This window comes from Triturus cristatus, chromosome 7 (genome assembly GCF_964204655.1).
Source record: "Triturus cristatus chromosome 7, aTriCri1.1, whole genome shotgun sequence".
In the NCBI taxonomy this organism is placed as follows: domain Eukaryota; kingdom Metazoa; phylum Chordata; class Amphibia; order Caudata; family Salamandridae; genus Triturus; species Triturus cristatus.
In genome coordinates this window covers 1,855,372,115-1,855,394,407 of record NC_140590.1, presented here as the reverse complement: position 1 = coordinate 1,855,394,407, position 22,293 = coordinate 1,855,372,115, and the positions used below count along the sequence as shown (strand labels likewise).

Here is a 22,293-nt window from a genome sequence, read left to right as displayed (position 1 = left end):
CCTCCAGAGTGCAGGCGGGCACTGGCTGTAGGACCTCCAGAGTGCAGGCGGGCACTGGCTGTAGGACCTCGCGCGTACAGGGCTGTGGTACTCTTAGTATTAGTGTGTTCTTAGTGAGCCTAGAATATAGAACTTAGAATATGGTAAGGTTGCCTAGAGATGTTTAGAACACTGAATGATGTGCAGAGGATATTCAAATAGGAGAGAAGCTGTTACTCTTGATGCTGTTGGGTGAGGTTTCTTCATTTGCTTGTACCTAATAAAACCTCAATGAACTACTTCTGATCTTCGTGTACTTGATGAAGAGGCCACACCTCCACATTTTGGCGACGATTACCTACACAAATCAAGAAGAAATCTCAACAGAGCACATCTTGAAAGCTTTGACGCTTCTGAAATGTTCCTGTAACAAGAGAGCTGGATGCTACAAACAACGGTAGGATCTTCCATGTTACCTTTTAAGACCGTCAGCTGCTAGCGTCATAGGTAATTCAAGGCCTCTATTTAATGAGACTCTGCATACGCGTCTTGCCTGACCTTAAAGGCCTGTGCCTGACGCCTTTGGCCTAGTTACTACCACGCACAAGGAAAAGGCCTGAAACCATTATGATGTAATCACGTTCCAGGAAGAGTTCACTCACCATTATGATGTAATTATATTCCTGGAAGAGTTGTCTCACATGCATTGCCTGATCTGTGGGGCTTTTGCCTGAAGCTTTGGGCCTACATAATTATTCTCGCTACTTTTTGTTAGAGATAAGTTTAACCTCATCGCGCAACAAAATTTACATTGACAAGGAAACTCTGCGTTATAACAATAGTGACTGTGGATATATATATATATTTATTTATTCATGTATTTTGAGAAATTCATCAACACAATATAAAATTTATCTAAATTACAGAATTTTGTATTTAAGATATAGAAGACCACAAGATTATTTAAAAAATATATAATCTTTAAATCCTTCGCATCCAATATGCAAAACGTCACAACTCCTCCATTTTTCTTGACGTCACCAGAAGATCCTCCAATTCCATGGCAGAAGTGGAAGAAGGTTTTCAGTCACTATGCTAGAGTTTGTGGCACTTCCTTAAGAGCAGACAGGAAAACTTCCTTACTCATGCATTGTCTAGGTTCGGAAGGACAGGAGGTTTTCGAACATCTTCCAGAACTGTCAGATCAAGAAAGTAATTCTTTAAATGAATATGAGATATGTATAAAGAAATTAGATCTTCACTATCTTCCTAAAATAAGCACTGTACTGGAGAGATACCATTTTGGTAGGCGCATGCAAAGAGTCGGTACAACAATACATTACTGTTCTTCGGAAACTAGCATCAACATGCAATTTCGGTAACACACTGGATGAACGTCTAAGGGATCAATTCATGTTAGGTTGTGTACAAGAAAAAACAAGAGATGCGTTGTGGCAAAAAGACAATCCTTCCTTGGATGAAGTCATTGTCATTGCAAAGAGCAATGAACACAGTAAAGCTTGTGTTGACGTTCTTAAAAAAAATGACTCAGGTGAAAAATCAAACTGTACTGAGGTAAAGATCGTAAAACATGATGAGAAAGTAGTCAAATCCAAAACTTCTCAAACATCTGTACCCCAAAAATCGGTCAATGAGAAAAAATTTGAAGGAAAATGTTATAGATGCGGCGACAACGGACATTTGGCTAATTATAAGGATTGTCCGGGTTGGAAAACAATTTGTAAAGTTTGTGGGAAAAGAGGACATCTTTCTAAATGCTGTAAAACCAGCAAACCTAAAAAGAAAATAAGAGAAGTAGAGGTAGATCTATTTGAAGATGATCTAGATGAACTTGTTGTTTCACAAGTACATGAAAATCACTCTGAGGGGCCGTGTGAAGAAGTTTTAGTAAATGATGCCCCAGTAAAGATGCTATTTGATTCAGGAGCGAAAATTACACTGATTCCAAAGTCCTTTTATGAAAACAAACTCAAAGATAAAGTCACTCTGTATAAACCGGATGCGAGACCCAAAGGGTATGGCGGGACTACCATTGATCTTCTAGGATATTTCGTAGGGACCATAGACTTGAAAGGAAGAATTATTCCTGGGAAGATTTATGTTTCTATGAAAGGAGACTCTCTTATCAGCTGGATACATCAAAAGGAATTAAATGTTTTTCTTGATCCAAATGAAAATCCCTCTGTGTGTTTGAAAGAATTTCCTCAGGTATCCTTAGTTAAAAACAAATCAAGTGAATGGATCAAAAAATTCCCTATTCTTTTTGGAAATGATTTAGGTTGTTTAAAAATATATGTTCATCAAATTGTTCTGAAAAAGAATGCTATTCCGAAAATAGCAAAAGTCAGAAATGTTCCTTTGCTCGTTAGAGAACAAATGAAAAATGAACTAGACAAACTGATTGTGAAGGGAATCATACAGGAGGTAGAAGCAACTGAATGGGTTTCTCTGGTGGTGATGGCCCGCAAGGCCAATGGAGAGGCCCGTCTCTGCATTGATCTAAGAGAACTAAACAACGCTGTTGTTGTCGATCACTATCCCTTACCCAATATTAGTGAAATGCTGTGTTCTCTCAATGAAGCTAAGCATTTTACTTCGCTGGACCTAACGTCTGCAAATCACCAAGTCAAACTCCATAAACTTTCTCAAGATCTTACAGCGTTTGTCACACCCTTTGGCACATTCAAGTTTGTAAGGATGCCCTTTGGATTGATATCTGCAGCTTCTGTGTTCCAAAGGGTGATGGAAAGTGTTTTGCATAATGTCAAAGGTGTTAAAATATATCAAGATGACATATTAATATATGGTAAAGATGTCTTGGAACATGATACTAGGGTAACAGATGTTTTACAGAAATTGCAATCAGCTGGTTTAACACTTCGTGGAGACAAATGTAACTTTAATGTAAAAGAAATAGAATATCTAGGACATTTGGTCTCACATGATGGTATCAAACCAAAACCTTCTCTAGTGAACTCCATCTTAAATCTAAGATCCCCTTCTAACAAAGACGAGCTGGTAAAATTCTTTGGCATGGCTGAATTTTACCATAAATTTGAACAAATTTTGCTGAAAAAACTGTCTCACTCCGTACCCTTATGAAGAAAGGTAATGAATTCTTATGGTGTAAAACATGTGAAGAAGAATTCAATTGTATAAAAAATGATTTACATAATTCTCATAGTTTAGACAGTTTTGATCCTTCTAAAATGTCGTTTCTCTTAACTGATGCCAGTGCAACCGGCATTGGAGCTGTATTGAAACAAAAGGTAGATGGAAAAGATAACACTATACTTTTCATTTCCAGACCATTAAGAGGGGCAGAATTACAGTACTCTGTAATTGAGAAAGAGGCTTTAGCAGTTTTTTGGGCTATACGGAAATTAAGGAAATGTTTGTGGGGGAAGGAGTTTAAGGTTTTCACAGATCATAAACCCCTTAAGGAAGTTTACTCCAATAAGGGTATAGATTTTGTTTCACACACAATTAGAAAATGGGTTGTGGCTCTACAAGAGTTTGAGTTTGAAATTTTCCATGTTCCAGGCTCAAACAATATCCTTGCAGACTGCCTTTCGAGACTGGGAGATAAGAACGATGAAGAGGTCAATGATACTGACCTATTTGGTGGAGAGAGTTTTGATGAAGAAATCAATGTATGTTTAGTTAGTGAGGGAATGATCACAGAAGATGAATGGAGAGAAAATCTTACTAAAGATTCCATTTTACAAAAAGTAATTCATATGGTCAACAATGGTTGGTGTCACAAAAATGTGTGTGATGAAACCGTGAGAGGTTTCTTTCATGTAAAAGATGAAATGGCTGTTTTGGATAACCTTCTCTTACGTGGCAGTAAACTAGTACCTCCTAACCCTTTAAGAGATAAACTGGTGAGTAACGCACACTCTTCACACATGGGAATTGCAAAAACAAAGGAAAGGCTAAGAGAAGCATACTGGTGGCCTGCTATGGACACGCATGTAGAAAGGGCGGTACGTGATTGTGTTGATTGTTGCAACTCTGACAAATCATTAAAATGCAGGACTCAACCTATGGTTATTAGGCAGCAGGCTGCTGGACCTTGGTCTGACATCTCCATTGATATCTTAGGACCAATAAAATTAAAAGCACAAGATCAATACATTATAGTATGCATTGACTTGTATTCTAGATGGCCAGAATTCAAAATTGTTAATTCTATTGAATCTGGTATTGTAATTAAATTTTTAAGTGAACTATTTGAACATGAAGGGTATCCAAAGACAATCCTGTCAGATAATGGAGTACAATTCATATCTAATAGCATGCAATCTTTCCTAAAAGAGAGGGGAATTACACACAAGAGAGCTGCGCTCTATCATCCACAATGTAATAGTGTTGTGGAGAGGTTCATAAAAGTAATTAAAGAAACAATTCAGCAAGCTCTGTCTTGTGGTGACTCTTGGGAACTTGCAATAAAAAAAAAAGTAAGGGAATATAGGTTTTCACCTCACTCTTCCAAAGGTGTCAGTCCCTTTCGTTTGTTTAAAGGGAGAATAGAAAATGTTTCTTTGCTTCCGTGTTGGGTTAGTGACAAAAGATTTTTGGCAGGTAACAACACTGATCCCATACCTGACTGGAAAGAAAAGGAAAAGAAGAAAATGCTTGAACGTAAATCTCACTATGATGTGAGAAAAGCGATTAAGAAAACGATTGTACATGTAGGTGATTGGGTAAAGATAAAATCTCCAAGGAAATCTAGTTGTAATTCTAAATTTAGTAAACCTTTTCAAATTATTAAATTATTTGATAACGCCGTTAAAACCAGTGATCACAAAATCTGGAATCTTAGCAGGATTGCTGTTTTGCCTTCCAACATCTCTAAAGAAGGACATATCACAAGTAAATTTGATGAAGAAATTGTGTCTAACTCTGTTTTACCGAAAGATGTTGTTTGTGATAGACCTAAATGTGTAAAAAAGATTCCTCTTCGTCTACATGATTGTGTACCTTAGTTTTTCTGTATCTTTTATTACTTTGTATTCTTTAATGTGTTTATTCGGGGGGAGGTGATGTGGTATTCTTAGTATTAGTGTGTTCTTAGTAAGCCTAGAATATAGAACTTAGAATAGGGTAAGGTTGCCTAGAGATGTTTAGAACACTGAATGATGTGCAGAGGATATTCAAATAGGAGAGAAGCTGTTACTCTTGATGCTGTTGGATGAGGTTTCTTCATTTGCTTGTACCTAATAAAACCTCAATGAACTACTTCTGATCTTCGTGTACTTGATGAAGAGGCCACACCTCCACAAGGGCACTGGCAGTAGGAGCTACTGAGTTCGCTGCACTGGCTTTAGAACCTCATGAGTGCAGGGCATTGGGTGTAGGACCTCATGAGTGGAGGGCACTGGCTGTAGGATCTCTCAAGTGCAGGGCTCTGGCTGTCAGACCTCCCAAGTGCAAGATGCTAGCTGTAGGACCTCCAGAGTGCAGGCACTCACTGGCTGTAAAACCTCCAGAGTGCTGGGCACTGGCTGTAGAACCTCATGAGTGCAGGGCACTGGCTGTAGAACCTCATGAGTGCAGGGCACTGGCTGTAGGACCTCCTGAGTGCAGGGCACTGGCTGTAGGATCTCCATAGTGCAGTGCACTGGCTGTAGGATCTCCAGAGTGCAGTGCACTGGCTGTAGGATCTCCAGAGTGCAGTGCACTGGCTGTAGGATCTGCTGAGTGCAGTGCACTGGCTGTAGGATCTCCAGAGTGCAGGGCACTGGCTGTAGGATCTCCAGAGTGCAGGGCACTGGCTGTAGGATCTCCAGAGTGCAGGGCACTGGCTGTAGGATCTCCAGAGTGCAGGGCACTGGCTGTAGGATCTCCAGAGTGCAGGGCACTGGCTGTAGGATCTCCAGAGTGCCGGCACTGGCTTTAGGACCTCCTGAGTGCAGGACACTGGCTGTAGAACCTCCTGAGTGCAGGACACTGGCTGTAGAACCTCCTGAGTGCAGGACACTGGCTGTAGGACCTCCTGAGTGCAGGACACTGGCTGTAGGACCTCCTGAGTGCAGGACACTGGCTGTAGGACCTCCTGAGTGCAGGACACTGGCTGTAGGACCTCCTGAGTGCAGGACACTGGCTGTCGGACATGCACATGAGTACAAGGCAAACAAAGTAACAGACCAATATTACCGATGTCATTTTAGTCCCTTACAGCTTAGGCCTGGTCACGTTTTGAACAGTGCACTGCACAACTAATAGCAAATGTTAACCAGGGAAACTGCAAATTCGTTTTTTATCCATGTATCAACTGCTGCAAAAGGAGATTTTAAATCCATACATATGTCTTACAGCTTCGCAGCCACTTTCGTACAGTTTCAATCTTTACATTGTTTTCAGAGAGTAGTCCCCAGCAGTGGCCATTTTTTTTTTAGCACTGTCGTCTAACAAGTTACAACAATTTCTACTTGTTTCAACCCTGGAAACCAATTACATTCTAAAGGTTTTTGAAAAAAAAATCTTTATTAATACAGAAACACATTCTACATTAATTTGCTTCTCGGTTGTTGATATATGGATTGCATCGTTTTTAAAGAGAGAAGCAGTTTATCTGATGAATGCCTAATAAATGACGTATTTGATATAAATCCCCATTGAAAAGGAAAATACTTTTGTGCATATAGAATCTAAAGGGTGCACACGGAGGAGAGGAGGTGAGGTTAAGGGAAGCAAAGATGTTATTTGGTAATATTACCTGCCCCCTGAGATCTAGAGGGCCAGCTCATCTCCTTTAGACAGTGAGTTCAATGCTCAAAGCCATGCTAAGAAGGTCACAATTCCATGGAGGCCAACAGAGCTTTCCACCCATCTGAGGTCGATAATTGGAATAATATTAAATTGGCTTATTTTAAATTGTGCTTGACACTCCTTAGAAACAAGATGTGTCCAAGGTGCTATGTAAAAACAAATGATTGTTGTTCAGAATGCAGGCATTTTTCCTTCTCTCTCAAAGCCTGGCATCATTTTGAAATCATGCTGAAATAATACGCAATACAGTTTAGACGCTGCATGGTTCCCTAGATACACTCCAGAGATTGTCTAAAGGGTAAGACATCGGTTGACCTAGTGTGTGCGCTGCTCAGTAACCAACCTCCATACCGTCTTCCTAGTAGGCCAGTCGAGTGATCTAAGGCCAGTTGAGTGATCTAACCTGCCGGTGGTTACACGTGCTAGCTACTTCAGAGGTCCTTCGACGCAAAGAGGGGGGCATGGAGAGAAAACGGTGGTTAAACTGTAAACTAGTCAACAAAAGACAGAACAGGTAACATTCACCACACCCAGGCAGCCGCAGTCCATGAGAAATAGAAGCAATGCTGTAAATTTAGTCAATATTTAAGTTGCCAATTTGATATGGCTTGGAATATCCCAGACCCGAGATCTGGCCGGTAGGGTGCTCTCAGGACCTCACACCCAACTCCTCCCCATGAGTGAGCCAACTCACTCACTGGGGTATCCTGTCTAGGTCGAACATTATTAGGAAAGGGCATCTAGAAGCTCCCCAACACCCTCTGCCTAGCCATCGACTCTCACCATACCCTCCTTGGTATACAGTACTCTTAAACCCTCAACTCTCTGGGCATATATCTGGCTTAGAGATAGTGTTGACCCATGGTACAGGACCTATGAACTGCACTCAGGACATACTACTTACTAGGAGTACCAAAATACTGGGCCCACGGTCAGCTTTACTGCTGGGGGTGCCAGGTGTGAGCTTGGCCACACGCCGGCTTGGAGATCGCTTCGCGACCCAAACCATTGACTCCTTGACGACCCCTCTCTGACCCAAAATTCAGAAGCCTTTTCCATTTAAGGCCCTTTTCCCCAGCCGGCCAGGTGTCATTTCACCACCCATCGCCTTAACACAGGTTCGAACACCATACAAGGGACAACCAAGTCTCTTAACAAGGACACCTCTTGGAAGACGCACACATCGCATTCCATATTCAGTTTTGCTTACAGAGATCCGTCGTTTGTTACACTAGCTGTAGTAACTGCTGGGGTGAAATTTGTTCCGCATTGACCTCAAAAGGCCATAAATTACAAGGCCAAAACGCATCGCCCCTTATTTCCCAGAACCCACGCCATACAAGAATATATTCTAAATAATTCAAACTTTGTTGTAAACCATTGTTAAAACTACAAGTGTATGCAACTGACTTGTGCACTATATAAGCTGGCTTACTTCCACAGCCTTATCCGGAGACAGCACTCTCTTGTCACCTGCAATAATAGTGTACTGTCTCTCTTTATGGTGCTAATGTTTACCTGCACAGAAACGTTGATTGTTAATATTTTACCTAATGTATGATGTTTACAAATTTCGTATTCTGTTTGTGAAATATGTATGTCATGTGGAACAAGTAAACATTGTGATGTAAACTGTATTTTGGTATCAGTGTTCTTCTTGTTTGTAGCACAACAAAGCCACTAATAATGATCGTATCTTTGCTCTACTGAATATACACTATTTAATCCTAATGGGTGATCTCAATCTCAGGGAGGTGACAAATAACAAGTCCTCTTCCTCGTCAAATTTTACTGCATTCATTCTGCTAGAGTTATTTTCTCTTGTTTCTTTTCTATAAAGTGTAGCCCAAGCTCTAGAGGGCTATAGGGGCTCCCCCTCCTTTTTGCTCTATGGTCGTGCTTGGAGCGACAATCTTTTTGGCGACAGCCCCCTCTAATGAACTCCTGTTTGGATTCTCTCGCTACCACCCAGAGAAAGTGCCCGCTATATCTCCATAGCCCCTCTCTCACATAACGCTGGTAAAGGCTGGATTTACTAATCCACTCAGCTATCCACGTAAAATAAAGATCTGATCTTTGCAGCAGTCCTATTAACCCACTGCGCTACTTTATGGAGAGTCAAAACTGCCACTAGACAAAACTACGATCTCTCTGCAGCAGGAACATTGATCACAAGAGTTAGCTTGACATTTTTATTGCTACCTGAAAGCTGTGCACAAGGAACTCTGCAGCAGGTGATTTTAAATCGTATCTTATTGCCAAACATTGCACCGCCTCTGAGATCAGTGACCCCCCCCAGGTCATCACCCCATGCGACTGCACCGGTCGCACCGCCCTAATGCTGGTCTAGCCCCGTGTGTAACCTAACACATTGTGCACAACAGGGCCCAGGTATGCACACTCCCTTCATTCGATCTAAGACCCTGTGTCCCTTCTTCTTTGAGGTGACATCTCTAAGCTCTGGTCACACAATCCGCAAGTCTTAACTCCTTCTGGAATGTTCCAGAATCCTTCCTTCTTACTGCTTCAAACATTTTCCATATCCATGCAGAAACAGAGAAAAGCACTGTAAAGGAAATAAACCGGCGTCTCCTCCTTAGCCGGGAGGTGCAGCTGTGCCATAGATGGAAAGAATCACAGGCGGGCAAGTAAAAGGCGAATCCAGCCTTACACAATCATTCAGCAACAGAGAAAAAAATAACATCTAACACACATATCAGTATTTAACGTAACCTCTACCCACTGCTATAAAATCTACAACTGTAGTATAATGGGTGATCTAGCTGCTTGCCAGAAATAGTCATTTGATTATCAACACAGTTGCTTTACAATACAACATTTAGAGTTAGCTCCAGGCAAATACAGAATGCAAATAACCACGTATTGACACAAATTATGCAATGCAGGACTGCATGTGCTATGTACACGCAAAGGAGTTTTTCCATAGGTGCAAATGTGCAGGCAATGTCTTGTTCCAAGGTTATCTTGAGCAACTGATTTCTATCGAACTCGCGACACTGCTGTAACTGGGTTAAAATGCGTGACAAGAAGAATCGAGGAAGACACACTTCAAGCGAGTGAAACACCTTAAAAGGCTTAAACATATCCATGTTGATCCTCACATCGATGGCAGATTGAAGGCGAGATGTAAACAGAAGCGGGGTTTATTCAAGGTGTGCTGTCTTCCTTGACATGAGTATTTAGACTGGCGAGTCACCCATGACAAGCTGCCAGGTTGCTCAGTTCTTTTTTCCTACTTGGATTGAAAGGTCCGTGCCCTGGCCATGGCTTTATATTTGCAGCTCCTTACATCTATGATCTCTTTAGGGTACCTTTATCTATATTCCTTATTAAGTCTGATACTTTGATAAGGTCCAGAAATATTGAATCAAGCTATATTTTGTATTTCATTACTACACGTACTAAAAGTGGTTAAATCCGGTGGCTTGTTGTGTATAGCATTTTCTTTTTCAGACTTTGATGGGGACCCCTAGGGCCCACGACACACCCCTGGAGAGCCGCTGTAATGAGTAGTTTGATAGCATCTTCCGCTTTGGTGATATTCACAAGTAACTGCACTGGTAAAAACACCTGGTGTACAGGTGCCATGCTAATAACATTATTTTGCGCATTTAACTGCATTTTTAATTAATTCAATGGGAATCCGTAAACCATCTGATTTGTACAAGATGGCTCAGTGAGGTAACGGTCACTGGTGAACGCTGTTGTGCTCTGTAGGTCATAAGCTCCTACTCTAACAAGGCCAGCTCAGCCTTCTTCGTTCTCAGTCTCTACACAGCAGAATCAGACAGGCTTGATCGGTTTCAGCTGTGTAGGTACTGAAACTGTATCATTCATGTGGCATGCTGTAGGCTGCATGTCCCTTCTCAAACTAGAGTTGTTCACTGGCTCTCAGATACACTTAAAAACAAAGACTCTGATTATGATCTCAGCGGACGGATTACTCCGTCACAACGGTGACGGATACCCAATCTGACAATATATAAATCCCATATTATCCTATGGGATTTATATTTCATCGGACGGGATATCGTTCACCGTTGTGACAGAATAACTTGTCTGCTGAGTTCTAAATCAGTGCTGCTTCCAGTATCCTTAAATACATAAATAAATTAGCCCAAATCCAAATACTAATAAAACGGTTCCTTTACCTGGAAATCCATCTATTGAACGAGTATGTTTTTCCCCTTTTCCTCCTTGTCTTGTCTATCACAAAATAAACCACATCCTTTTCTGAAATACCCCCACACATATTGTAGTCCCACTACCTTCCCGATCGGCTAGCACTCAATCCCAGCCCTTATGAACATACTCTGATGATCAAAGTTATAGTGCCATTAAAGGTCCTGGAGGGGATATGCCCTCCATCTTTTAAGGGAAATGGTTGGCACTCACCAAGAAACTATCTGAAATTAACTATAATTTTCACCCTTTTAAAAAAAATGTAAATGTTCTCAGTATCCCTATCTTTGCCTAAATGTAGAGTTGCTATGTAAAAGTGCTCAAATGCCCACGGCGGGCTAATCTGTCCTACAAAGTAAACATTAACTGTATATATATATAAAAAGAATTCCTCTCATGTTTTGGATCACGTGGATGTTTTAGTTCATCTGAACCCTCACCTATGGAGTGCTAAATGGGGGCAAGTAGGGAGGGAAGGCGAGGGGGAGGTGTGTGTGTGTGTGTGTGTGTGCGTGTGTGTGTGTGTGTGTGTATGAATGTGTCTCTCTCTCAGGGGTAGGGTTTTTTTTTAGTAGATCACTTATCTCCAAATGCATTTGTGATCTGAAAGTTACTGGCATTTCTATTGTGCAGGGTGAAGTACTCATTGGGGACTGACACTTCTAACAGCCTGGCTATTATCATATGCTTTTTTCGAGTTTTCTCTCCTGTGTGTTTTTTCTCTTCAATGAGATGATGTATGTTTTGAGTGAAGCTTTTCTCACACTCTGCACATTGATGTGGTTGCACTCCTTTCCAGAATCTGTGATTTCTCATGTGATTGTTGATTTGTCTCATGGTTTTCTTACAATGAGTGCAACAATCCTCTCTTTCTTGATTTGGTGCTTTCAGGAGCTCACTGAAATTACTTTGCACATGGACGCCATTCTTATGTTTGTCACAGTGATACAGGCTTCCCCTCATGGTCAATGCACTTTTTTGTTTGTATTTTCTCTGCTGACTAACAAAATAGCTCTTTTTGGTAAAACTATGCCCAAATTTAGAATATCTAAACTGCCTCCCTCGCAAACCTTTTCTTTTTGTTTTAGTACTCTTTTCTGCGTGCAGTCGCTGATGGCGAATAAGATATTCCTTACGAGTGTACGTTTTCCCACACTTATTGCAACGATATGGCCTCTCTCCGGAATGTACCCTCAGATGTCGGTTAAGATGCACTTTCTGAATAAAGCTTCTGTCGCATTCTGTGCACTGAAAAGGCCTTTCCCCGGAATGCATTCGCCAGTGCACCGTAAGATGTCCTCTTCGGTGGAACCGTTTCTCACATTCAGTACACTGAAAAGGCTCCTGAACCAAATGTGTTCTCAAATGTTCAAGAAGTTCTTTCTTTAAATTGAAGGTTTTTTCGCATTCAGTGCACGGGTGTGGTTTCAAACCCAAGTGTTTTCTTAGATGCTTTCTAAGGTTTGCCCTCAAAAGGAAGGATCTCTTGCACTCAGAGCAGGCATATTCCGTTCTATTTTGATGTGTGCTTTGATGATATTTTATGAGTTTTACACCCCTCAGCTCGAATTCTTTGCTCATTTTCAATTTAGAGGTTATTCACCACAACTGCTCTCAGCAAATCTTCATTTATATGAGTGTGCTAAATGACTGAAACAACTTTGACATTTAAAAGTGTCATTTGCTCCCGTTTCCCATTCACGTTTTGAAATCCATCTTCTAGAATCTGCCCTCATGTCATGACAATCGAGGGTGTCTGCTATTACCTTTCATGACTGACTTTCAAATAGTGCAATTTTCAAAATATCCATCTTTGGTGTCTCTGTCCGTTGTTGAACCATCTGTGGAATCGAAACAAGAATTCAGGTATTACTTTACAATTCTTTGTGCAGAATATGCATTTTTACATTTTCACACGGTACTCAGAGCCACTGTAATTATGTGATTCAGCTGCTGCTGCGTTTTCCGCACAACCATGTATCTGCCACAAAGTCTGCAGATTTAACATACAATCGCACAAACGAATCAAAAGTTACTAAAAACACAGCTGCATGTCTTGCCTCACAATGGAAGGCCCTTCTCAAAGGTTCATTGGTTACCTTTCAGTTGCTTATTGCTGTATTTTGAGTTTATTCTTGTAGTAACAATATGTAAACTCTGCCACGACAGTGTTACCTTGTAAAAATAATGAATAGTATCACAGAATGTGTTGCATAATTCGCCTTTACTTGCCAAATTAGTCACCACTGGGCCACATAAAGTGGTGCTCCCCAGCCGCATAACTCCAGTGGCCTTGAATATACTTTACATTTAGGGCCAGCCTAAAAAACAAGCTAAGTGGTCTGAATAACATTTACATTTACTGAAGGGGGTGTGGGTGTGTGTGTGTGAGAGATACATGCAGCAATAGCACTTGTGTAGTTATGGTTAGGTCTGAATTTCCACAGAAAAGGAAAAAGGCATATTTTTTTCTTCTGAATAACTTTGGCACAGGTAAGGAAAATCGGGATAAAACATTGCAAGTAAATGTACATCCACATGACAAGATTTGTGCATATCCGTTAGGCCAAGGGGCATGCAGGGTCTATTGGGCCCAACCATGGTGGTTGAGGCCTTTTACTTCTGATGTCTTTGGGCACAACCTACTATAGATCCTGAGCAGCTGGGCCAAGTCCCCCCTCTGCACTTGACTCTCAGTCATAGCTGTGGACGAGCAGTCAAAGGCTCCCTTGGGGTGGGGCGTGGGAAGTGTAGATACAGGCAAGTTAACAATACTCATTCCCAAAGTGCACACAGTACGAACAATAAATCAATGCCCAGTTCAATAAGAAAAATAAGTATTTTATTGCTAACTACACATCCAAAGGAATAATGACATTCATTAGCAATAACACAATCCCCTTGAAGTTGGGGCTCTAGTAGTTGTCAGGCACATCCCTGTCCCTCCCTCTTCCTTGTAACGTGCTCAGGGATATTCCCCACTCACTGGTGACTGCATCCAGGGAATGCTCAAAGTTAAGCCTTACTTAAGTGCTCCACTTTGACTCTTCAGGAATCAATCAAAAGTGTCTATGGTGCTGTATTATGATTTGTTTATAACTTTAGCATTCTTTAAATCATTTTGATAAAAATCATGTAGATGATTAAAATGTTTAGGTTACTCTTCATATTTCAAAATGTGTGCAGATGTCAAGGTGGGGAGGGACATATTTAATGGTAGGGTTAAAAAAAAGCGTTCGAGCTAATAACCGTGGCGTCATTTGAAAACTCTGGATGAAATTTGGCATTTAGGATGTTTAATCTCCTGTGAGGGGTACAGCACTTTTGTGCAGATCAATTGGGGGGCAAAGCTAAAATGGGGCAAACATTATTAAATTGTGTGCTAATAACTTTGGTTCTCTTTAATGAAGATGTATTTAATGTGGCAGTCTCTTAAATCCAGGGTAGAAATGTTTGGTTTCATGCAGGTCGGAAAAGTAGCGTCACAGTTAAGTCTCAAAAGGTCTAAATAATTTGCTAATGACCGGGGCTGTTTTAGAGATCTGCACCCCACTAGGTCGATATTTACCATGTCCAGCTTATTCTTGATATTGTGGATTTCATTTAAATCATAAAAGAGAGGTCACAATGGGTAGGTTAAACAAGCTTCATTTCCCATTCTAACTCCCATAGGAATCTTAGCTCCTGCTAAAGATAGAAAACCTGAGCTAACCCATCGGAAACCTAAGATTTCTGCACTGAGCCTAACTAGCAGCCTATCAAATAGCATGCTGATTCGTTAACCACTGCCAAGGTTATTAGCACATGCCAGGAAGCACCAATGATATGTACGGCTGAAATATGTGCAGCAGATGATGACAGACTGTGGCAAGTTGGCCACAAAGCCTGGCCTGAGGCTATGCCTTGCCGCAAAAACCTGTGTGCACACACATCCTTCCGTCCCACAGGCATTCTAACCCACACCTACTGCATACAGCCTTCGCCCCACAGGCGTCCCAAAGGGCCTGGCTGATCCCAGCTATCAACAGCCCCATCACCTTTGCCTGTCCTTTTAAATTTGTCCCCCTTATCAGTTCTTGTTGAAATCTAATATCCCTGCACCAGGCTTAACTTGCTTACATCCATTCAAATACCACGCGGCTTCATTAACAAGTGCATAAGTTATTAGCAAATTAACAATTTATGCCCCACCACGTAAACTGTGTCCCCCCTTGACTGTTTTGCATGCGACTCCAAATACTAAGAGTGAGCTAAACATGCCAAGTGCCTGCCAAATTTCACACATGTCCATGATACAGCACCAAAGATATTGGCAATCGAATATGTTTTTTACCCTCTTTTAAATTTGCTATCTTGGTCAGATCTGGCTGGAACCTCAGGCTGCTTCACCGTGCTCAACTTGCTAACAGCCTATCTAATATCATGTCTATTTGTTAACCAGTGCCAAAATTATTTGCAAATGAACACCTTTTTTAACCCGCTCATTTAACTCTGCCCCTCCTAAATGGATTTGCATGAACTTCAATATATCAAGAGTCAGCTAAACATAAGGATCTGTCAATGCAGACCTGTAAAGGGGAACCAAGGTTATTAGCATACCAAATATTTCTTGACTCCATCTTTTTAATTTGCTTCCGCTTGATTGAGTTGCAAAACACTTGGCATACCAACAGAAATCTTAACATGCTAAATAGTTGCCAAATGTCATGAGGATTTGTGAAACTGTATCACGATAATTAGTAAAATAATACTTTTTGACACCACCCCTGCTAACTGTGTCCTGTTGATGTATTACGTACGTGAAACTACTGAGCGAGCTGAAGATGATAAATATCTGCCAAATTTCGTGCATATTCATCCAACGGGTCTAAAGTAATAAGCAAATCAATATATATTACAAATGTGGCGATCCCCTAGTATAATTATAGCTAGTGAAGTTTCCAATGGAAAGGTATGTTTGTTTTTCTTAATAACTCTTGAAATATTCGACTAATCTTTTGTTTGACGACAAAGTTATGCCCATGTTGGGTTCCTAGTAGCACGTTTTATGCAGAGCTGCCAGGCATGGGCCAAAAAACAGAGCTCGGATCAAAAGCAGCATTTCCTATTATAATCCCCATAATAGCCTTTTCTCTTGTTAAAGATAAATGGAACTACATCAAATCTGGCATGCAGTTCGGTTGTGGGAGATGGGGGAGATCCGGTGGGGGATGACGGGGCCCCGGTTCCTTAAGCGCCCTCTGCAGGGCTTCCCCCCTCTGCTCTTGAGGTACTCTCTGTTGGGATTCCCGAGAGGCGGACTCGACGGGTGATGACTGCGATTTTGATGTACATGTACTTCTGATAGGTACTGGCGACATGCTTGGGTGGGTGGGTAGGGAGGAGGGGCTCGTTGGGGGGGATGTTGGGGGATGGGGTGGGGGGTATTTTGGCTATCTCGCACACTCATGGTGGATTACTCCTGTGGATGCACTACCTAGTAGAACGGACATTATTGGGGTGAATGCTGTACAGATGTAGCTTATGTGCTGGGATGGTTATTGCAAGATGTCCTGATTTGGCTGGGGGGCGGACTATGGGAGACGGGGATTGATTGCATTTTGTTCAATGAACTAATAAAATTTGTTTAAAAAAAAAAAAAAAAAAATCAAATCTGGCATGCAGGTAGATTTAATCAAGGACGTGCTTTTGTTTGGTTTAGTGTAAATTCCTAAAGCAACTTAAGAAATTAGCATTTAAAAAGTGTTTTATTCTGAGCAGAGATGGGTTAAATTCTAGAGATATCTGGAATGTTAATCAGGAAATATCAGTGAACCGAGGTTTATTTCCCTTCTAGGAGCCCAACATTTTGAAAAACCTGACTGGACAAATGAGCCTTTTCTCCCGATAGTCATTTGGGTTCTGTATCCTCCACAGCAAGCTTCTGATTTGAAGTTCTTTGACTGGCTGGATGAGCAACAAAACATCTGTTGCTGATGCAATACAAGACTCTGTACTTTGCCCCAGAGTCTGAACATAACAGAAAAGAGCCAAGAGGGAGAATCCTCTGTCCTCCTGGCACAAGTTGAAGGGTACCAAAATGATCCCCTAAAAAACAACATTAAAGAAAAATAGTCTGTGCCACCCACAAAGGGTTGGATAGAGGGCCTGGCTGACCTCACTGTGCCAACCTCCACTGCAACTCTGATGTGAATGGCCTACGGTCAGGCACGGTGGGGTTCGGCTGCAAATAATAGGTTAGTGCACGGAACCACTGGAGAAGGCATAGAATTAAAATACCCAAGATGCAAAATCACAGGTTAAAAAGAGGTTGGTTTGTCCTCAACGTATGTTTTAAAAAAAACTTAGAAATTTATTGTAACAACCACAGTTATAGAAAAAGGAAAAAGAAAACCTGAAATTCGCCAGTTGTGGCTGGGCAAGATAACCAATAATGTGTGTCCTTGTCCTGCATTGCTCATGACATCACATATGATATCATTCATGGCATGTTAAATGACATAATTGCTGACATCACTGATAAGACCACCTTTAACAACATCCAGTTGTGCCAAAACTTTGCACAGTTCCTTTTGTGGATTTTTTAGGTGGATTAATATTGTTTTTACTTTGTATTCATTATTAATTATTACAAATTCATAAAAAAACAGGTGGGAAAGATGTTATAGATGGATACTAAGAACACAAACTAACTCTTTTTTTTAAAATGCCATACAAAACAACAGATGACGGCATGTTGTGGTTGTGATTCATAGCCTATAACATTGACTTCACTAAAAAAGATATGCAGCCATAATGCTACCTGTGTACCTTTCACAATGTCTCAGATGATATCACAAATAGCATGCCTACATCATAAATCTCAATGATGAAGCGTGACAAATTAAATAATTTTGTCATGAAAGACCAGCACTATAACTGATAGCCAATAAGTGTCCTCGCAGACATTCTATAGCAGAACTTCTTAACCTGTGGTCCAGGAATCTCTGAGGGTCCATGAGGCCTACTTAGGTGGTCCACGACTGCTTAGAAAACTAAATAACATTAACAGATTAATAAAGTGGACATAAAAAAAGATAAGTATTTATGCGCCCTCCAAGCATCGTGGAACAAACAAACAGGCCAGCTGGTACACAAAAGACCTCTGCGACACCAAATGACACTGTAAACAGCTAGAAAGGAAATGGAGACGGCCACGTCACCACGGACAGAACTACCTACAATACTGCACTCAGACGCTATCACTAGCAAATAAGAGACACCAAGAAAAGAGTACTAGTGGATCGCATTGAGGAAAGCTCCAACAGCTGCAAGGAGATCTTCTTGATCGTTAAGAATGTCACCTCGCCCTCAGACACTGTCACTAACATCACTGCCTCCCAGCAACTCTGCAACAACCTATCCAACTTCTTCCACAACAAAATCACACACATCTACAGTTACTTCGCATACCAATCCACCCCCAGAGAACTCGTCGCAAACCTACCCACCAAGACAGCTACCTGACCGAATGGCATCTTTCGCCAGAAACGACACAGCATCAATCATGCTGACCATCCACCATGGGGCCTTAATGGACCCATGCCCTCACTACATCTACAACCTGAGAACATCACCAATCAGCCTAATCCTGACCCACATCATTACCACCTAGACCACTTTCCTTTGTCACTTTCCTGGATGAATGGAAACTTGCAAAAATCAATGCCCTCTTCAAGAAGCCCACAGACGACCCGAGTCAACTGAGCAACTTCAAACCCATCTCCCTGCTCCCCTATTCACAATCCACCTCTAATTTCACCACCTTCTAGACAACACTCAATCAGGAATAAGTAAGAACCACAGCATTAAAACAGCACTCCTCACAGCCACTGACAACATTTGAATCATCCTGATCAAAGAGAAACAGCAAAGCTCATCCTGCCCAACCTCATCAGGAAACTCCAGGAGATTGGTATAAAAGGATCCGGTCTCAAATGCATCTCTTCCTTCCTCAAAGGAAGAACCAAAGGGTCAGGCTGCCATACTTCACATCAGAAACCAAGAAACTGATATGCAGAGTCCCACTGGTTGTATCCCTCAGCCCCACCCTTTTTAACATATACATGACACTGCTTGCCAACATCATCCAATCCCAAGACATCACCGTTATCTCCTACACCGATGAAATCAAACACGTTCTCTTTCTGAGTGACAAGAAAATCAACACCAGAACTAACTTGATCAACTGTATGACCATGGCAGACTGGGTGCAAACCAACTGCCTGAAACTCAACTCCAACAAGATTGAAGCACTGATCTTTGGCTACAAACCCTCCCCACAGGACTCCACCTGATGATGTCGGAGCTAGGAGCAACACTCACACCCACAGACTACGCAAGAAATCTAGCTCAACACGATGGCTCACGTCAGCGCAATGTGCACATCTTGCTTCCACATCCTATGAATGCTGTGACAGATCCTCAAATAGTTGCCTGAGGACACCAGACGGACTATCACACAAGCACTCATCACCAGCTTGGTGGAGTACAGCAACACTCTCTATGTCAGTATCTCAAAAGAACTCCTACACAGACTACAGACCATCCAGGACACCTCAGCAAGACTCATACTAAACGTCCTATGCCACACTCGCATCAGGAAGCTTAACTGTCTCCCCATTCACAAGTGCAGGCAATTCAAACTTCTTACGCACATATACAAAGCCCTGCCCAACACAGGACTAGAATACCTGAAGAGCTGCATACATTTCCACCAACCCACCATACACCTACGCTCTGCCTCGCCCTCATTCGCACACACTCCCCGCATCCGCAAAATCTAAACTTGAGGTTGCGCATTCTCTTACATTGCACCCAAGCATGGAATGACCACGCTCAACACATCAGAGCCTCCGCCTCATTTCTGGAGTTCTGTAAGAAGCTGAAGACCTGGCTATTTCTATGAGCACCTTGGGGGCAACACACCTATGCAAGCACCTCTATACCTTCTCGGGTGATCAGTGCACTATAAAGATCAACATAACATCCAACAGAATGGAGTGCTACACCCACAATGCTCTTCCTTAGGGTATAAAGAACTATATAAATAAAATAACCATAATCACTTTCAAATGATACCATGCTGTGGGGTGAGTTTCAGCAGGACCAGGGTTACAGCTCATATGTATACATGGCCACCTGAAGTGCCAGCGTTCATTACCAAGCATTATTACCCATGGCGACTTGTTGGGCAATAGGTACGCCCCTCAGAAGCTAGAAGACCACTGCCTTCGAAGCGCTACTCACCCTTTCTCCCATGACTGCCTGTTACATACTCATTGAAGATCAGACATGCGGGTGTAAGAATGTTGGTTGTCGGGCCTTCTGGACCTTAATCAAGAGAGATTGCACTCAACGGTCCCTCTGGTCAGTGAATCTGGGACATACATGGAGTGATTACACTTCACTTGTTCATTCCTTACAATACTGCATGGTCATTGTTAACATATTGGCGACGAGGATCGGATCGCTCGCTTAAGACGAGGATTCGCCCGTGCTGGGAGGAGTAAAAGATGGGAGAGGCTGGAAGGGTTCGGGCGGAGTCACTGTCAACGCCTGGGGCTGAGAAGCGCGGAGAGAAGACCTGAAATACTACAAGGAAAAGGAAACCTGTCACCCACCGCATATCAAGCCCGCAGGGTCCGCTGACACCGAGGGGTCCGGGCCTTCCCGCCACGGCTCTGACCCCGTCCGAGCCTTCCCTCCCGGACTCGGTTCGGGCCTTCCCTCACGGATTCGGGCCTTCCCTCCCGGACTCGGGCCCTCCCTCTCGGATTCGGGCCTTCCCTCACGGACTCGGTTCGGGCCCTCCCTCTCGGATTCGGGCCTTCCCTCCCGGACTCGGTTCGGGCTTTCCCTCTCGGACGCGGTTCGGGCTTTCCCTCTCGGATTCGGTTCGGGCCTTCCCTCGCGGATTAGGGCCTTCCCTCCGGACTTGTTGCGCCCTGGAAACCACGCAATCTCAGCCGGGACCAAAGGAAGCGTTCCTGTTCATACTGCGCATGCGCAGAGCAGTCAACCTCTACAGCATTGGTGCGACCACATTAGACATACTGAGCATGTGTGCACCACAATGTCTTTAAACTGCGCATGTCACTGGGCAGTGTCTTAACAGAGCGCATGTCACTACGGTAGATACACGGACTATGTGCGCGAGAAGTGTCTCACCAGTGCGCATGCTCTTAGAGATAGGTTCAAAAGTGCTGCCCCGAAGCCTCTGTTCGAACAAAAAAAGCCTATGAGTTCTCTCTGCGCATGCCCGAGTGGAGGTGTCTGTCCTCTCGCATGCGCAGTAGAAGAGCCCAGGCTCCTGCACAGTTCACGGGGAAACAGTCCATTCCTTGCTCGCCCCTGCTTCCTCTCCTCCATCTCTTTTTTGTGCGACACGTGGAGGGTCCTCAGCACCGTCAGACGCAGAGGGATGTCTTTCAAGGCTTCTGACGAGGTACAGCCGGCGCTGGGTGTGCTTGAAGCCAGCTCTTGTTAAGAATTCTTCTGCTGGAGGTGGGCTCCCCCAGCAGGAGTGCCATGGGGTCTGCATGGCTGCCCCCACCTCTAGCACCTCTGCCCAGGCCCCTCCGTAGAGCAGCAGGTGAAGAGTGACACTGGAGCTGACCCTGCTGCATCTCCTGAGAGCTGCAATGTAGGGACGCCCAGATGCACCTTCCTGCAAATTATTCCCTTGATACTGTATTTAGCAATGCTTGCTTGTTCACTGGCACAAGACACACAATTGATGGACGGAATTCAGAACCAATCAAAACATTCACCCCCAGTCAAGAGATCTGGGTTAAATCCATCATTCTTTTGCTCACCATGCCACCCCAGTTTTGACCTGGACGTATGCAAATCAGTCTTAGACCCTGTGCCTCATGGGAACAGTCCAGCCCGAACTGCCAAGCCAGGTCCTCCCTGGACCGGAAACAAGCATCCTAGGACCGGTTTCGGGGTTTCACCCCTCCTCAGCCAGGATAGCTTGATTCCAGTGGCACAGTGATCCCAGGACCCACGTCTGGGCATACCCGGCGCACTTAGAGCGAGAAAGCAAAAGACACACAATTGATGGACAAAATGCAGAACAAATCAAAACATCTGGGTATGCCCAGACATGGGTCCCTTGCTCACTGTGCCGCTGGATTCAAGCTAGCCTAATGGGTATGTTCACTGGCACAGCCTCTCCCTCTCACAGAAAAGTGGTCAAAGTGTTGCACGTAACACTTTCAACCTGTCCTGGACTCTTAGAAAATTGTAGCAGGACCAAGTCTGATTTGC

At 42.9% G+C, this 22,293-nt stretch overlaps 2 protein-coding genes and 1 long non-coding RNA gene across 4 annotated transcripts in view; 2 read left to right on the top strand and 1 right to left on the bottom strand.

Moving 5' to 3' along the window:
• The window catches only part of LOC146813460 (uncharacterized), a 285,012-nt gene that overhangs the window by 107,647 nt on the left and 155,072 nt on the right, over positions 1–22,293 (top strand). Inside the window, 2 exon segments of the mRNA XM_085615431.1 lie at positions 1,400–2,893; positions 3,544–3,887. Of these exon segments, the coding sequence (XP_085471557.1) occupies positions 1,400–2,893; positions 3,544–3,887 (1,838 nt within the window).
• LOC146813462 (uncharacterized) lies at positions 6,474–21,163 on the bottom strand. Its single transcript, XR_014966983.1, has 2 exons — positions 20,643–21,163; positions 6,474–12,821 (listed from the first exon to the last, which is right to left on the bottom strand). It is a non-coding gene; the product is annotated as an uncharacterized LOC146813462 (long non-coding RNA).
• Positions 21,173–22,293, top strand: part of LOC146813461 (uncharacterized) — a 94,732-nt gene continuing 93,611 nt past the window's right edge. Inside the window, exon 1 of one of the 2 annotated variants that reach the window (XM_085620220.1) lies at positions 21,173–21,466. In XM_085620220.1, coding sequence (XP_085476346.1) covers positions 21,260–21,466 — 207 coding nt within the window. In that variant the 5' untranslated portion in view covers positions 21,173–21,259. The remainder of the gene's footprint in view (positions 21,467–22,293) is intronic. The other variant, XM_085620219.1, reaches the window with a different exon arrangement.